The sequence below is a fragment of the Portunus trituberculatus genome, chromosome 10, assembly GCF_017591435.1.
Source record: "Portunus trituberculatus isolate SZX2019 chromosome 10, ASM1759143v1, whole genome shotgun sequence".
NCBI lineage: Eukaryota > Metazoa > Arthropoda > Malacostraca > Decapoda > Portunidae > Portunus > Portunus trituberculatus.
The window spans coordinates 716,583-735,783 of NC_059264.1; the positions used below are offsets into that span (position 1 = coordinate 716,583).

The 19,201-nt window shown below is 41.2% G+C and overlaps 1 protein-coding gene across 1 annotated transcript in view; it reads right to left on the reverse strand.

Annotated features, from left to right (window-relative positions):
* LOC123501829 overlaps positions 1–19,201 on the reverse strand; it is a gene marked incomplete at its 3' end in the record, with an annotated part of 130,223 nt that overhangs the window by 5,913 nt on the left and 105,109 nt on the right. Inside the window, 5 exon segments of the mRNA XM_045250857.1 lie at positions 607–734; positions 2,143–2,296; positions 10,786–10,972; positions 14,768–15,357; positions 19,037–19,060. Coding sequence (XP_045106792.1) covers positions 607–734; positions 2,143–2,296; positions 10,786–10,972; positions 14,768–15,357; positions 19,037–19,060 — 1,083 coding nt within the window.

The window sequence follows — 19,201 nt, forward strand, 5'->3', positions numbered from 1 at the left end:
AATAATAATAATAATAATAATAATAGTAATATTAATAATAATAATAATAAAGATGAATATAACTTGAAAATATCTCTAACAATAGTAATGATGACAAAAAGATTCCGATAATAATGATAATAATAATAATAATAATAATAATAATAATAATAATAATAATAATAATAATAACAATAATAATGATAGCAACAACAACAATAATGGCAGATAAGTAGCAGTAGCAGTAATAGTAGTAGTAGCAGTAGTAGTAGTAGTAGTAGCAGTAGTAGTAGTATCGGCAGTTGTCACATTGGTATTCATGGGGACAGTGAAAAGAGAGAGAGAGAAAAAAAGAAAGAGAAGAGAGAGATTGTGAGAAAGAAAACGAGTTATGAGTAGGAGTCGAGGTAAGAAGTAAGTATAGTTAGTGAGTGAGTGAGTGAGTAAGGTTGTCCGCGGGCTTGACAGAGAGAGCCTTGGGACAACAAAACGCCACACAACACTTGACACTCATCAGACTGAACAAGGCACAAAAAATTGGTAGACCTAACAAAAAAATAACAGAAAACGGAAACATCAGCTCTGCATCACAAAGAAAACGAGCCTGGATGGACACGGGGCACTTACCTTTTCTGCGGTCCCTTTGGTCAGGGCGGGGGGGAGGGGGCGGTCCATGTGCCCCCGGTCCAGGTCCCCGCCCAGGAGGACCCATTGGACCGCCTCTGTCTCGGGGGTCCAGGGTGTCGCGGCGAGACCTGCAGGGGGTGGGGTGTATAGTGAGTGTGTTTGGGAAGGAAAGGAGGAGGGAGGGAGGGGAGGAGGAGAGAGAGAGAGAGAGAGAGAGAGAGAGAGAGAGAGAGAGAGAGAGAGAGAGAGAGAGAGAGAGAGAGAGAGAGAGAGAGAGAGAGAGAGAGAGTTTGTGTCTAAGGAAATACTACTAATCTATAATAGGAAAGCACGCACACACACACACACACACACACACACACACACACACACACACACACACACACACACACACACACACACACACACACGACAAGTTTAATCACTGCTTGAAATCGAAAATAATTATAGTTACATACCAGAAAAACTGAAAAATGTATATAATTCACCTATTTCCTTTAGTAGTAGTAGTAGTAGTAGTAGTAGTAGTAGTAGTAGTAGTAGTAGTAGTAGTAGTAGTAGTAGTAGTGGTTTAACAAAGGAATACAATCACTATCTTCACTGAGGAAATCCTACAAACTTCCTTTAGAATTCTACAGCAAGTCCTACAGAATCCTACGGAAGAACAAATTCTATATTGAAGAAATCCTTACCCTCCAAAAAATCCTTCAACATCCTACAGAATTCCTGAAGACATTGAACACAACAAAAGACATCCTTCACGGTCCTACAGTCCTTCACTTACCATTACTAATAAACAAAATATGAGCAAATAATTAAAAACAATAATAACACAAACATGAATTCTAAAAATGAGGAAAATAGCCTTGGAGACCTAACCCAACCCAACCCAACCCAACCCAACCCAACCCAACCCAACCCAACCTAACCTAACCCAACGTAACCTAAACTAACTAACCCAACCTAAACTGACCTAACCTAATCAAACCCAACCCAACCTTAACCTAACCTAACCTGACTTAACCCAATTCAGTCTTACAAATAAACAAAAACATGGTCGTAAAATTAAAGAGAATAAGAATTTAAACATGAATTTAAAAAAGTGTGAAAAATAGCCTTAAAAAACCTAACCTAACCTAACCTTAATGTTGACCTTAACCCAACCTAACCCAACCTTAAAGAAATCATTAAATAAAAACAAACGCATACTACAGAGCTCTAGACTCCTATAATCCTTTTCTAGTTCAAATAAATATAAAACGAAATCCTACAGAGCTCTAAAATCCCACAATCCTTTACTAGTTCTGATAAACAATTAACAAACAACAATAACACCAACACAAATCCTAAAAAAAAAAAAAAAATCTAAACTGAAACATCCTACAGGAACTCTAAATCCTTACAACACTTTCCTTATACCTCATAAAAGAAAAGAAAACAACAAAAAAATCAACAACTCAGAACAAATCCCACAAAACACCACAAAACACACACAAAAATTTACACTCACAAAATACTCCTACACGAGAGTCCTACCTGTGGTCATCTGGGTAATCCTGCGGCGCGTCCTGCAGGAAGTTAGACGGCACGAGGCCCCGCTGTCCCCGGAGCTCACCCATGAAGAAACCATCGTCATCCATGTCCCCAAAAACGTTGATAATGTCCCCAGTTTTGAAGGAGAGCTCAACCTGGGCCGGGCAAGGAGGGAGGAGGTGGAGGGGGCGGAGGAAAGAGAGATAGAGAGATTGAAGGAAGAAACAGAAGATGAGATTAGTGAGAGAGAGAAAAAAAGAGGAGGTGCGGAGGAAGGAGAGATAGATAGAGAGATGGAGATAAATTGAAGGAAGAAAGAAAAGTTTAAATTAGAGAGAGAGAAAAAAAGAGAGGGAGAAGATTCAAGGGGAGGAGGGAAGACAAGATGGAGAGAGGGAGGGAGAGAGAGAAGAAGAGAGATTGAAAGAGGAAAGATAAGTTGAAATAAGAGAGAAAAAAAGGAGGGGGGGAAGAGGAGTAAGATAGTGGGAAGGAAGAAGAGAAAAGAGAAAAGAGAAAAGAGAAAGAGAAAGAGAGAGAGAGAGAGAGAGAGAGAGAGAGAGAGAGAGAGAGAGAGAGAGAGAGAGAGAGAGAGAGAGAGAGAGAGAGAGAGAAATACACATCAATACATCTATTTAGCACTGACCAACTAACAAGATAATATAAATATGTATACAATAAAAAAAAAAAAAAAACTACAACAATCAATGCCACCATCAATAATAATAATAATAATAATAATAATAATAATAATAATAATAATAAAACAGCGACAACAACAATGAGAAAGAATGAATTATATGAACCAAAAAAAGAATAACACACTTAATATATAATCTCTCCTCTCACAATTACTTCAGTTCCATAGTTACTTAAAAAGAACACTCCTTATTTAGACACAGATCAGCCTTCTCTTTCACTACACAAGAGTTTAAAAAAAGGGTATTAAATCTTTTACTGAGGGTTTTGTTTCCACCCTTCGTTTAGAGAATTAGTTTGATTGTCTACTTTCACAAACCACACAAAGGAGATAGATAGATATAGATAGATAGATAGATAGATAGAGAAAGAGTGAGAGACAGAGAGTATATGATGTAAAAGAGAGAAAAAAAATGTTATAATCTAGAAAAGAAATCTTCAAAAGGTGAGAGAAATGTGAAAAAAAAGAAAATGAGAAAATGCGATCAATGAAAGTTTGATCGGTAGAGAAGACGAGAAGTCAGAAAACTAAAAAATGACTAAAGAAAATGGAAAATCTAGAAAAAAATATGAGAAAAGAAGATAGAGGTGAAAAAAAGGAGAGAGAGAGAGAGAGAGAGAGAGAGAGAGAGAGAGAGAGAGAGAGAGAGAGAGAGAGAGAGAGAGAGAGAGAGAGAGAGAGAGAGAGAGAGAGAGAGAGAGAGAGAAAGTGTATCTCTGCAGGTTATATAACAGCGTCTGTTTGTGTTTTAACTGAGAGACACATGAAAGGAAACAACACACGCACACACACACACACACACACACACACACACACACACACACACACACACAGACACACAGACACACACACACACACACACACACACACACACACACACACACACAAAGATGAACATTTCTCCCTTACATAATTCATAAATAACTTATTTTTACTAAACAATAGAAAACGTAGATGAAAATTACAACATTAATAATCACGGAATTACACATCATTACAGTGAATTACAACACTACTTAGTTAATTAAATTTCTCACGTATTTAAGAAGAATTAAGAGTAGAAAAAATACTAATAAAAATTCAAAATATACAATTAAACAGTTACCTAAGAATAACCATAGAAGGAACATAATATTTATAATGAATTTCTTCATTAAAAAAAAATAATAAAAATAGTATTTCTCTTCATAAAACTCAAACTGAAATAGAATCAAATACTTTTTACATTTTTATTTTGTTTATTTCTTTGTTGTGGCGATCCTGTATTTGAAAGAGTAAATGAAGACAATGATTTCATGATTATTCTTAAGCAGTGCAGTGTTTGTGTGGAGAGTAAGTAAGTAAGTAGGCAGGCAGGCGTACAGGGATGCAGGCAGGGGGGCATGGGGCAGGCAGCGGGCATGGTGCAGTCATACATACACCCATACATACATACACACACATACACACACCCTTAGACTACACTACGAGCAGCAGTTTGTCAGCCACGCACAGCCACATCAACAGAACATCAAGAGTCACGTGGAACTACATAATGAGTGGTTAAGAGTGATCAAGGCGAGCTAGAGGCTGGTGGTTGCTTGTCTGTATCTTTATGGAGTGGGACAAGAACACACCACTTGAGATTAACGGATAAAGAGGTCCCAGTTCCGTTTGTGAAGGATCCACACCCACAGTTATCATCTTCGACACCATATACATAAAGGAAGGTTTCTATGCACATTTAAAAGTGGGAATTTCTAAGAGACGTAATCCGGTTTTCTTAAGAGACTTTCTTAAGTAATCCGTTTATCTGAGAAGGTTCACTCTGGCCCAGAAGAACACAAGGTAAATAAACATGTGTGTGATGGTTAAAAAAAATTGTGTATATATCGTCCACATGAAGGTCAGCCATTCCAGGCACTGTCTGTCTGGTTTAGGTTACGTTAGGTTAGGTTAGGTAAAGTTAGGCAATAGTTGAGATCACATGACCTAACTTAACCTAAAAAAAAACAATAGCTGATTAGGTCATGCTAAGTTAGGTTAAGTACGATAACTGAACCTAACTTAACATAACCTAACTTTGATCTGATCTAACGTCAACCTACTCCCAACAAGCAGTGTCTGGAATGTCTGACCTTCAGGAGATTAAAAAAAAAAAAAGAAAAATATAGAAAAGTCTTTATGTTAGGTTGCTTTAGCGAACTTCAGGCGACACAAACATTACACCTCAACTCTAAGCTTCTCGGGGCATCATAGAGCAGCTCACTTACCTCCTGCATGACAAAACAAGAGGAGGAGGAGGAGGAGGAGGAGGAGGGCGAAGGGGTGGAGGAGACGTCGGCGGGCGGCGGGGGAATCATTATGTTAGTGTCCACCACAATACCCTGAATCCTACCACAGCCCTACCACAGCTGACCCTCTTCCCCTCACACACACACACACACACACACACACACACACACACACACACACACACACACACACACACACACACACACACACAAAACCCATAAAGTCTTAATTCATATTGTCAATAGCACCAAACCACAATAATTTGGATTCTACCACAGCCCTACCACAGCTACCCCAACTACACACACACACACACACAAAGTCCACAAAATCTTAATTCATATTGTCAACAGCACACAACATCACCACGGCCTGTATTCCAAATCACTTTGCTCTCTCACCATCACTGCTTTTCAAAGACTCCAATTTGAAGGTACTCGTGTTTTTTAAGGGCATTTTTATGGTTCTGGTGATAGATTGGCAAGATTTCTGATTTATCATAAGGAGGAACTATCTTGGAAATCCTGCTAGTCGTCTCTGTGGCCTTGGAAAACTGTCTTGGTGAGAAAGTAAGGCGTTTCTAGATATGGGCGTCTCAGTGCAGTCATTCATCCTCTCCTGCTCTCTAGTCTCATAATCTGATAAGTCTTCCTCCCTGGGACAACACATAGATGAGGCACAACACAGGACGATGCTTTCAACCTTCGCATACCGTCAAATTGTTATTCCTTGTGTTAAAACGTGCAGATTTCATAGATTTGTATCCAGCGAGGTTGCTTACAAATGAGTGAATAGATTTGCTTTCTCTTAACCTCTTCAGTGTTATGACGTGTTTCAATATTCATTCTGGTTACTATTTGGTGATTCTATACAGCTTCAGAAACTTATGTGGGGATTAAAATAGTGAAGACTGTGGTTATTAATCTTCTGACTTCCATAGAGTCTTCCTAATGTAAATAAAATGAATCACACCCAAAACTCATGGTAAAAATGCGTCCCAGTACTGAAGGGATTAGAGTTGCTTGTAGAAATTCATGAACATTTGTTTATTGCTGAGGCTGATTTTTTTTTAATGTTAAGGCCTATAACGCCTGTAGGCATACTTGAAGAGTATATCTGGCAAGCGCTGTTCAGCATCCGCCCATTAGTGGCATAGGCAATTTTGTTTATAGTGGTACCCATATTAAGGCCCATATCACCACCTAAGCGCATCTTTGGTGTGACCACCTAGAACCTGGGTACCATGGTGACATGTAACTAACTTTAAACCACTCGACAAATTAATTTAATGAACTGCGCAAAATTCGTATCTTGGTGAGGCATTCCTAATATAAAAAACTTACTATTTGTCACAAGAATAAAAGATTTTAACCCCTTCAGTAATGGGATGCATTTTTACCTTGAGTTTTGTGCACGATTAGACCATTTTATTGACATTTGGAAGGGTCAACGGAGGTCAGAAGAATAATTGCCAGAGGTTTCAATACTCTAATCCCCACATAAGGTTTTGAAGGTGTATAAAATCCCTAAATAGTAACCGGAATGACTATGAAAACGTGTCCTGGTACTGAAGGGGTTAATTGAGCTTCTAACTTCCTGCACGTTTTAGAAAAGAAATGGAACGTGATGGTGAGAGCAGTACCCTTTTCTTCAATGCAAGAGAGGTAATCTGGCCAAGAGAGAGAGAGAGAGAGAGAGAGAGAAAAAAAAACCGTTAAACTAAAAGGCCCACTAAGATGCCAGTTCCCGAGCAGGTCCGAGAGAGTTAGCCAGAAGAATGAGATGAATGTGCTACCATGTTTCGTTATACACAAGCAGGTGGCAAAAATATTAAACTCGATATACTGAATTGGAACCCCGTTTTCTATGATGTTATAAGGTTGGAGGGATGACTATCTTATAAAAAAATGACCCTATAGACAGATATTAATGGATTTCAAAGGGGTGGCATTACTTTCACTATTCTCATGAGCTGTATGGGGATAAATGCAATAGTTAATGCTCCTTTATTCTCTCCTATTATTGACTGATAGGAGTAAGTCAGTCACCGATGAGACTTAAGTACATGATATAGACGTGTTCTTGTGTTCATGTTAAATCTACACTCACACACACACACACACACACTATCAAATTCACAAGCTAAAGCTACATCATTCACACTAATCCATCATCATCATCATCATCGTCATCATCATTCACAATCTACACTACCCCTTACTGTTTTAATCCTGTAGAAAAAAGAAAAAAATGTCCCTTCAATTTTGGTCAGTGTTGCCAACGCCCGGATTACGTCTCTTGGTACCCCTGACTGACACACACACACACACACACTCTCTCTCTCTCTCTCTGAATCATCCTGCTCCTTCCTCCTCAGCACAAGGAAAATGGTAAATAGAAAACGTAACATGAAAGTACACTACTCTATTCATGACAATCCATTTTCTTTACCTCCAGTACTGCATATCTCGCTGGTTGGTCTGGCTAATGAATCAGATACTTACACACCTGCATTTTGTTTCACCTGGCCGTGTCAATCAAGGTAACAAAGGAACATACATGTTATACATAAATGAGTAAAAAAGAGGAGTTGTAATAAGCGTGATATAAAAAAGGAAGGGTGGCAGATGTAACAAGTGACAATAAGTACTAGAATTGTATGTGAAATCAGTCGTTCTCCGGCTTTAGATGCTTCTCACACTAATTCTCTCTCTCTGTCTCTCTCTCTCTCTCTCTCTCTCTCTCTCTCTCTCTCAGCTTAACTATGAAAAATAATTGAAATGCTGACATGCCACAAAGGATAAATTTAGACATACCACTAAATTTGTCTTATAAGTAATCGTATATCAAAACTCTAGGATTGTAATGTAAAAAGAGTGAGACTAATTGGTTGCATTTTTGGAAGTGGTTAGGTTGATTTGTACTTTTTTGTTTTTGTTTAATTTTTTTTTTTGATATCTAAAGGAAAAATTTAATTGGTTTGTTGTTATTATTTTTTTCTAATCTAGAAGGCTACAATTTGGGTTTGTTGTTGCTGTTGTTGTTGTTGTTCTTGTTCATCTATGGTTTATATGTGATTCTTATGTGCATCTGTGTGTGTGTGTGTGTGTGTGTGTGTGTGTGTGTGTGTGTGTGTGTGTGTGTGTGTGTGTGTGTGTGTGTGTGTGTGTGTAGGAAGATCATCGCCAATACAGCAGCTCTTCGGATTGTGCTGCCACCATCACCATCCCCACCACCACCACCACTACTAGCGTCACAATCACCACATTAACACTGAATTGTGAGCTTTGTAACAGTTTCTATTGAGGAATCAAGCACAACATCCGAGTAAGCTCAGCGTGTCACTCATCAATGCACACCCCGAACAGGCAAGATTGTAAAGCTTCTCTGTCTGGATTACCGTATTATTTCCTCTTTCTCTTAGATTAACTGCCTGGGACTTCACAATTCTCCTAAACAATATACCCATTTTTCTATTGTGATGATATTAACAAAATATTTAAGTTACATGCTCTATTATAGCACTAAGCAGCTAAACTGGTTCAAGTGATGTCTAAGTTTCCTTTGTGCTAGAGGAGCCTATCCCACCGCTGCCACCATGTTCTGTCTTAAACCAGGATATAACAACTTGTGTGTCCACTAATTAGAGTCCGACCAAAGGAGACGCAGTACAATGAAGTAATAGGTGATGGTTCTAGAAGCTGAAAGAAATTTGATCTGCATGGCACTGTTTTAAGGATCGAACCCACACTACGTTACTGATGGAGCAATAATGGTCATCCAACGCTCAAGTGGGGTTGTGGGGATTCTACATTTGAGTCATTACAACTAGGATCATAAGAATACACTTGAAAACCCAGTAAATTCCACTATAGTCTGTTAAACTGTCACAAGCATCATGAAGACACCTGATCTCCCGCCAGATCCTGTTGAAAGTAGTGAAGCAAAGACGCCAGAGTGTTTAACCTCTTCAGTACCATAATGCGTTTCCATATTCATTCTGTTTATTATTTGGTGATTTTATACAGCTTTAGAAACTTATGTAGGGGATTATAATTGTGAAGACTGTGGCCATTAATCTCCTGCTCCTCCATAAACCCTTCCTAATATCAATAAAAAGTCACACACAAATCTGAAGATAAAAATGTGTCCCAGTACTGAAGGGGTTAAGAGTACAGACCTGGTTTGCACATCACCGGAGTTATGGTAGTCCAAACAGCCTACATGACACACTCACACATACCTCCACCACACTCCCACCTATGCTACGTCACCCACACCACCTGCGTCACACCCAAACCTTCGAAAACTACCGGGAATGAGAGAAAGAAGGTAAATCACGTAATTCTGACGCTGAAACGCAAGACGATCAAGTGTCGCAAGGCTGAGGGCAAGCAGCTGTTATAACACGCACACACACACACACAGACACACACACACACAAACACATACACACACGCGCGCGCTTACACACTTGAGAAAGGTACAGGAGTGTGTTTAGTGCTGAGTGACGGTACACGAGACAATGTGCTACACTCAAAACACACATGGTGCAAGGTGCGCTGTGAGGCTGCCTACACATACACACACACGTACACACACGCAGGTACACACTTCCCACAAAAAAGTACTTCATTATCACACACAAATACGCAAATCATTAATATATATGTACAAAAATGTGCCAAAAAGCATGGAAAAATACACACACACACACACACACACACACACACACACACACACAAACACACATATTTGAAGAAGTAGGAATAAAAAGACCATAACCTACTAAACTTTAATTCAACTTTGATTTATTTGTTGTAGTTTGTTAATATGTAAAATCTAGTAATAATTTTTTTTATATAGTGAAATAAATTAACTATCTTTTTTTTTCTTATGTTGATTAAATGGTCACTTTTGTTACTTATTTAAATGTTTCCTGTTATGATTAATTGGAGACTTTTAATGCACTAATAAATCGTGACATGATTCAAAATACTCCCTTTCAAGAATATGAGAAAAGTTGAACGGTGACATTGAAAAGTAGGAAAGAAACTAACTGTACAGCAAAAATTCTGCTAACTGATGGAATTTTGTGACGATGGTGACAGTATGGAGTGATGGTGGTGGTGGTGGGTGATGGTGATGAGTCGAGTAGAAATAATAACAAAAACTAGCCACGTCCATAACTACCATTGTTGTTGTAATAGTAGTAGTAGTAGTAGTAGAATAGTAGCAACAGTTATAGTGGCAGTAGTAGTAATAGTAGTAGCAGCAACAGTAGAAGTAACATCATCATCAGTAGTAACAGAAGTAGTAGTAGTAGTAGTAGTAGTAGTAGTAGTAGTAGTAGTAGTAGTAGTAGCAGTAGTGATAGTAGTAGCAACAGTTATAGCGGCAGTAGTAGTAGTAGTAGTAGTAGTAGTAGTAGTAGTAGTAGTAGTAGTAGTAGTAGTAGTAGTAGCAGCAACAGTAGAAGTAACATCAGCAGTAGTAATAGTAGTAGTAGTAGTAGTAGTAGTAGTAGTAGCAGTAGTAGTAGGACCAAAGTAACAGAAACAATAGCAGTAACAGTAGAGATAACAACAATGACAACCCCCAACGCCCTTCACAGCCAGCCTAGACAGACACCCCAGCCCAGCCAGCAGCCCAGCCTGACCCACGCACACCCACCTCGGAGTCTACGTTTGGTGAAAGTTCCTGCGGGTCGTAGTCGTAGAGAGCAACCATCTTCCTGACGGTCATGTTGGCGTAGATGTCCCCCCAGCGGTCCCCTCGGCGTCCCACAGAGCCGTCCCTTCGTCGCCTGCCACTTTCCGATTCCTTCATCAGCTCCACTGCTACTCTGTCATCGTCCACCTTCAGGAAATTACAGGTTAGTGTTACTGGAGGTGTTTTAGTTCGTGTTTGGTTTGATAATGTACTTGTATTTGTTTGTAAGGGGACTGGCGACTGAGTGGGCCTTTTTTCTTTATATTTTTGTTGTCGTTGGCCAGTCCTTCTTTTACACACAAAAAAAAAAAAAAAAAAAAATGTGTCTCTTTTCGTAATATACACAGGGAATTCTTACTATTTTTATCTTTTGAATTCTGTCTGCGGAAGAGGCAAGAAAATACAGACAGACTCAATTTTATGTCCAATTTGTCTAGCCAAGTAAGGATATGACGGTGGTGGTAACGAGGGACTCTTATTGTGGCATTTGGGAACTGTTACTTGAATGAATGCCCTTCCTTACCTCAAACCATGGGCACGACTCGAACCAATGCACCTTAGAACCACTCAACACCCTAATGACGAGCTGTACCACTGCACCACACACACACACAGTAGTCACCTGCCGCCCGGTGGAATACTCCAGGAGAGGTACTTACGGGGATGTAGGCAGTGCTGCAGACTGAGTGATTCCCCGTGTCCTCTCTTCCCGGTTCCCTTTGTGGTCTCATTTATACAATTGAGCAGCTGCAGCCTGCCCTCTAAAGACAACTTCTACTACTTCCTACACTACACTACAACACCTTACACTTTTACACTCTCTTCAAATCAAAATTTAATAATGGCTTCACCACGCCCTGCCTCGGAGTCCCCTCTGGGAGGGACCATAAATGTCCCCAGGTCGGACTGCCCCTCTGCTGTCGACCTTGGGTGTCTTGACACTTCATCTAATACTTTCACTATCAATTTCTGCAACATTCGTGGCCTTCGTTCTAATTTTCAATCTGTGGAACACCACCTCTCCTCTACTAAACCTCATCTTCTCTTCCTAACTGAAACACAGTTGTCTGTGACTACTGACAGCAGCCCTTTTCTGTTCCCTCCTACTTGCTCTATCCTCATTTTCAATCCAAAGCTGGATGTTGCGCATACGTGCGTAACGACACCACTTGCTCTCGTGCCCACAATCTTGAATCTTCAGAATTTTCTACCATCTGGCTAAGACTTCAATGTCACTCTCTAACTAAATTCATCTGTGCTGTATACCTCTCACCTAATTCCTCTGACTATGTAAAATTCTTTGACTATTTGACTTCCAAGGTGGAGCACATCTTATCTCACTTTCCTTTTGCTGAGATCTCCATTTTAGGGATTTCAATGTTCACCACCAGCTTTGGCTTTCATCTTCTTTCACTGACCAACCTGGTGAACAAACCTTCAACTTTGCTATCCTTCATGACCTAGAGCAGCTAGTGAAGTTCCCTACCCGTATTCCTGACCGCCTTGGAGACACGCCCAACATTCTTGATCTTTTCCTAACCTCCAACCCTTCTGCTTACTCTGTTAAACTTTCCTCTCCGTTGGGCTCCTCCGACCACAATCTAATTTCCGTTACCAGTTCTATCACTCCAGTGCAGCCTCAGGACCCGCCTAAGCGGAGGTGCTTCTGGCATTTTAACTCTGCTAAGTGGGAGGAACTAAGGCAGTACTATTCTGATTTCCTTGGGATGATTATTGTTTTCATGTCAGAGATCCTTCTCTTTGTGCCGAGCGCATAACAGAGGTGATTATCTCTGGCATGGAGCTATACATTCCTCATACTTTCTCTAACCCTAAAGCTAAAAAGCCTTGGTTTAACTCTGCTTGTTCTCGTGCTGTCAATGATAGAGAGGCGGCTCACAAACGGTTCCGTAGCCATCCAACTGCTGAAACTCATGCCCTATATATTTCTGCCCGTAATCATGCCAAATCTATTCTCCAACTTACTAAAAACTCTTTCATCAATAGAAAATGTCAAAGTCTTTCCAATTCTAACTCCTCTCGAGATTTCTGGCATCTAGCCAATAATATCTCTAACAACTTTACTTCTTCGTCTTTCCCTCCTTTACTTCATCCAGATGGCTCTACAGCTGTCTCTTCTTTTCTAAAGCTGAACTCTTCGCTCAAACCTTTGCTACCAACTCAACTTTGGATGATTCTGGGCATATTCCTCCTACTCCTCCACCCTCTGACTACTTCATCCCTAAAATTAAAATTCTTTATAAAGACGTTTTCCTGGCCCTCTCTGGCCTTGATTCTCGGAAGGCTTACGGTCCGGATGGAGTCCCTCCTGTTGTTCTCAAAACTGTGCTTCCGAACTCGCTCACTGCCTGGTCAAACTCTTTCATCTGTGTCTCTACTTCTATTTATCCTTCTTGCTGGAAGTTTGCTCACATTCAACCTGTCCCTAAAAAGGTGACCACTCCAATCCTTCTAACTACCGCCCTATAGCTTTGATTTCCTGCCTTTCTAAAGCCTTTGAGTCTATCCTTAATAGGAAGATAATGAGGCATCTATCAGCTCACAACCTTCTCTCTGATTGCCAGTATGGTTTCCGTAAAGGCAGATCTACTGGTGATCTTCTTACTTTCCTAACTGAATCTTGGTCATCCTCTTTTAGGGACTTCGGTGAAACCTTTGCTGTCGGCCTTGACATATCGAAAGCCTTCGATAGAGTCTGGCACAAATCTTTAATTTCTAAACTACCCTCCTACGGATTCTATCCTTCTCTCTGTACCTTCATCTCCAGTTTCCTTTCCGATCGTTCTATTGCTGCTGTAGTAGACGGTCACTGTTCTTCCCTAAAACTATCAACAGTGGTGTTCCACAGGGTTCTGTCCTATCACCCACTCTCTTTCTATTATTCATCAATGATCTCCTAAATCTGACTCAATGCCCTATCCACTCCTATGCTGATGATACCACCCTGCATTATTCAACAGCGTTCAACAGACGCCCAACCCAACAACAATTAAATGACTCAAGGCGAGATGCTATAGGACGCCTAACTTCTGATCTTTCACTTGTTTCTGATTGGGGCAGAGAAAACCTGGTTTTGTTCAATGCCTCAAAACTCAATTTCTACAACTATCTACTCGACATAACCTTCCAGACAACTATCCTCTCTTCTTCAATAACACTCAACTTCCCTCTCCTCTACATTAAACACACTCGGTCTATCCTTCACTAAAAATCTAAACTGGAAATTTCACATCTCTACTCTTGCTAAATCAGCTTCCAAGAAGTTAGGTGTCCTATGGCGTCTTCGTCCATTTTCTCTCCTCCCAGCTGCTTGCTCTGTACAAGGGCCTTATCCGCCCGTGTATGGAGTATGGCTCTCATGTCTGGGGATCCACACACAGCTTTACTAAACAAGGTGGAATCTAAAGCTTTTCGTCTTATCAACTCTTCTCCTCTAACTGACTGTCTTGATTCTTTAAGTCACCGCCGCAATGTTGCATCTTTATCTGTCTTCTACCGCTGTTTTCATGCTGTCTGCTCTTCTGAACTTGCTAACTGCATGCCTTCCCCTCCTGCGGCCTCGCTGCACAAGACTCTCTACTTCTTCTCATCCCTATTCTGTCCATCTTCCTAATGCAAGAGTTAACCAGTATCTTCACTCCTTCATTCCCTACACTGGTAAACTCTGGAACTCTCTACCTGTGTCTGTATTTCCACCTGCCTATGACTTAAACTCTTTCAAAAGAGGAGTGTCAAGACACCTCTTACGTTAACTGGACCCTCCTTTTAGATTTTTCTGTTTTTTCTCTTTCTACTTTTCTTTTAACAGGGCCTGGCAACCAGCGGGATTTTTTTTTTTCCAACACTGTGTTTGCCCTTGGCCAGTGCCCTTGTAATGTAAAAAAAAAAAAAAAAAAAAACACAACATTGAACACAACACACCTGCACTTCAGACACCATATTGCATGGCACGTATCCCTGCAGCCCACCAGCCTCGCCCCAGTAGAAGCCATCAGGATCCTTGTCTCCAAACACCTTGATGAGCTGGCCCTCACTAAAGCCCAGTTCCTCGTCACAAGCGTCGGGGTTCGGGCTCATCGTTGGCGGGTCATAGTTGAACAGCGCCACGAATAATCTAGTTTGCTCGCCTGGTCCACCTCGCCCTCGTCCGCCCTCACGACCATAATCACGCACGTACTCTCCTCCCCTGTGGTCGTAGCGGTCTCTGGGGTCCCTCGGGTCTCTGGGTCCATGGGGGTCTCGCATGTGGGGGTCCCGTCTGTCCCGCGGCATGTCCCGAGGGTCTCTTGGTCCGTAGTGCATGTCCCGTGGGTCCCTCATGTCCCTGGGGTCGCGCGGGTCTCGTGGAGGGGGGCGGTGCTGCTGCGGGGGTGGTGGAGGGCGGCCGCGCTCTATATGTGACCTCGGGGGGTGCGCGCGGGGATCAGGGCGCCCTCTGCTGCCTGGTCCAGTATCGTACTCGTCATCCTTGAAGGCGTCGACTGGCCCGTGTGGTTCGTCCTTGGTTATTTCTGCGGGACGGGAAGGGTTAGGGGGGTCGCCGCTCCCTGCCTGCAGTCACTGGCGCCTGTTTCCGTCTATTACATGTGTGTGTGTGTGTGTGTGTGTGTGTGTGTTTCACTGTTTGATCTGCTGCAGTCTCTGACGAGACAGCCAGACGTTACCCTACGGAACGAGCTCAGAGCTCATTATTTCCGATCTTCGGATAGGTCTGAGACCAAGCACACACCACACACCGGGACAACAAGGTCACAACTCCTCGATTTACATCCCGTACCTACTCACTGCTAGGTGAACACTGAACAGGGGCTACACGTGAAAGGATTCCACCCGGCCGTGGAATCGAACCCCGGTCCTCTGGCTTGTGAAGCCAGCGCTCTAACCACTGAGCTAGCTGTGTGTGTGTGTGTGTGTGTGTGTGTGTGTGTGTGTGTGTGTGTGTGTGTGTGTGTGTGTGTGTGTGTGTGTGTGTGTGTGTGTGTGTGTGTGTGTGTTCCATATTCAACTATAGTGTGACTTAATTCAATTATATGTATGTATGTGTGTACGTATGCTATGTACACGTGTATGTGCACATGTGTAGATGCACGTGTAGTGGCAGGGAATGGTGAAGGTGACAATGGAAGAAGAGGAGAACAAGGATGAGGATGAGGAGGAGGAGGAGGAGGAGGAGGAGGAGGAGGAGGAGGAGAAAGGCAACAAAGGAGAAGGACGAAGAGAACGAGGAGGAAGAGGAGGAGGAATGAGAAAAAGGACAAAGGCAGTAACGGGGTAGTGATGAAAAAATATATATAAAAAAAATATTCTGCAAAGGCGAGGACCAGGTGAGGGACGAGGTGTAATCAGATATCACACAGGTGTTCATGAAGGTGTGCACGGTTCCTCTGAGTACACAGGTGCTCTACAGGTGAGGAGACAGATGTGGGCTGAAGGGTGGGTGACTGGGAGGATGAATACGAGGATGAGGAAGAGGAGAAGGAGAAGAGAAGGAGAGGAGGAGGAGGAGGAGGAGGAGGAGGAGGAGGGAGTGTCTGTAGTAAGTTTTGCACTAACTGTAGAGGTATTACTTTCTACAGCAAGAGAGAGAGAGAGAGAGAGAGAGAGAGAGAGAGAGAGAGAGAGAGAGAGAGAGAGAGAGAGAGAGAGAGAGAGAGAGAGAGAGAGAGAGAGAGAGAGAGAGAGAGAGAGAGAGAGAGAGAGAGAGAGAGAGAGAGAGAGAGAGAGAGAGAGAGAGAGAGAGAGAGAGAGAGAGAGAGAGAGAGAGAGAGAGAGAGAGAGAGAGAGAGAGAGAGAGAGAGAGAGAGAGAGAGAGAGAGAGAGAGAGAGAGAGAGAGAGAGAGAGAGAGAGAGAGAGAGAGAGAGAGAGAGAGAGAGAGAGAGAGAGAGAGAGAGAGAGAGAGAGAGAGAGAGAGAGAGAGAGAGAGAGAGAGAGAGAGAGAGAGAGAGAGAGAGAGAGAGAGAGAGAGAGAGAGAGAGAGAGAGAGAGAGAGAGAGAGAGAGAGAGAGAGAGAGAGAGAGAGAGAGAGAGAGAGAAAATTTACGGACAGAAACATACGAAGACAGAAGAAGAAAGAGGGAGGAAGGATAAAAAAAAAAAAAAAGTACTTAAGATGACAAGGACATAAACAAACAAACAAACAAACAGACAGACAGACAGACAGACAGACAACAAACATACACAATACATAAACACATACATACCAGTACATATAACATACACACGCACACACAAACACAAATACATACACACATACACAAAAGAAGATGGGAGAATAACTACGTATATAATTAAGCGCGTCCTTGTTAAGAATAGAAGTTAATTAAAGGTGAGAGAAGCCGACAGGTAAGATTTAAGACTTAGTTCCGTGTATTTAAGAATGAAGTCGAGGCTTTGGAGGGTCAAGAGGAGATGGGAAGGGGGGAATATGAAGGCAAGCAAAATCGTCGACTTTCAAACGGATTAAAAAAAAAAAAAAAAAAAAAAGTCTCGTCTTGTCTTGGATTATTCTCAAAACGCCACGAATATTCGGGTTTTTATGGTTTTTTTTTTTTGTATTGGTGATGTGAAATGTTTCTTAAAATATCTCCACCGAAAAAATGATATGAAAACACCCTTGTAATTACTAACTTCCATTGATACATCACAGCAAGTCTTACTAACACGTCGAAATATTTGTGAGTGCCACCATGCTTCGTGTATCTTCTTCATATAGTTTTGTATTTACAGACTGATAAAATGCTCTTCGTTTTCTTTTACGTCTTGAAGGAATGGTGAGTAGGTTTCATCTTTCGCACAGTTCTTGTGTTGAAAATTTTCCTTGTATGTATTGACGTGTATGAGTTTGCTTGATTTTCCTTTGCTTGTTGAAATATTAAATCACAAATATTTCAGAATCGCAGCCACGTATTATTTTCTTTGCTATATTCCTAAAGGCAGTGTTTTTTTTTTTTTTTATTACGTTTTGAGTGGCACACAGTAACAATGAAATGAAGGAACACATGTAAAAGAATTGATTATTTGGTTCATGTTTTCTTTTACTGTTCAAACTTTGACTATCATTATTATTATTATTATTATTAACATATTTATTCTTATTATTGTTTTCTTATTGAGACTTATAATTTTTTCATGTCAAGGCTAATTGATAACGCGACTGAAAATATCTTGAATACGACAATCAAGTGAGGCGGAAGAACATGACAGGTGTACCAATCAGCTGGCTGGGCGAGAGAGGGACGGCGTGGCTTCTGGATCAGCTGACTCTACTTGCCCTCTCAGCTGACGGTCTGTTCTGCCTTCTGTCAAAGCCTTGGTTGCCGCTGCGTTACTCAAATTGTCAATCCATTATTCGTTAAGTGCGTGACGTGTGTTTAAAATAAGAACATTAATGAGACACTAACGTAACACTTATGAAAAAAAACAGATTAATTATGATATCGAAGTCCTACAACGCCATTTTGTTAACCACACAGTTAATCTATAATTCGTTCAGTGTGTGACGTGTGGTTAAGATAAGAACGTTTATGAAAGACACTAACATAACACTGACTTATGAGAAAACTTCAGATTTATTACAATATCGAGATCCCATAACGCCATCATACTGTTCATCTATTGTTCGTTCAGTGCGTGATGTTTATTTAAGATCAGAAGAGTAAGAAAACAAAACTTAACCCCTTCAGTACCATGACGCGATTCAATATTCATTCTGGTTACTATTTGGTGATTTTATACAGCTTCAGAAACTTATGTGGGGGATTAAGATAGTGAAGACTGTTGCTATTAACCTTCTGACCTCCACAGACAATAAAGCGGTCTAATCGTACACAAATCCCAAGGTAAAAATGTGTTCCAGTATTGAAGAGGTTAAGAGAGAACTTGACTGATTACTACACGAAATCTTCTGAAGGACGCCGCGGCTTTAGAAATGAACCATAAAGCAATGAACACGGGTATTGAGAACAGTGTACCGGAGAAACCCTCACGACGCAATAACACAAGAACACACAACGGCTGGAATCTGACGCAAGGACGAAAAAAGGGATCAGAAACCAAAACAAATCAAACTACGATGGGATTCAAAAGGGAAACAAAAGATTCAAACTAAAACAAAGGGATCAAGAGAGGGTTTCAGGGGCTCGTGTTCCCCTGTAAAGGTTCGAAGGAGGGATTGAAGCTTCGGTACTTACGTCTCGTTCTGGATGGACCTTTGCCTGGTAGGAAAAAGAGAAAGTTGAGGCGATGCAACACGGAACAGGAGGAGATAAAAAAGAGATAAGAAATAGATGAAAAATAGATTAAAAAAAAATTAGCTGAGTAGTTGAGATATGAATGACGGTGAAGATGATAATAGA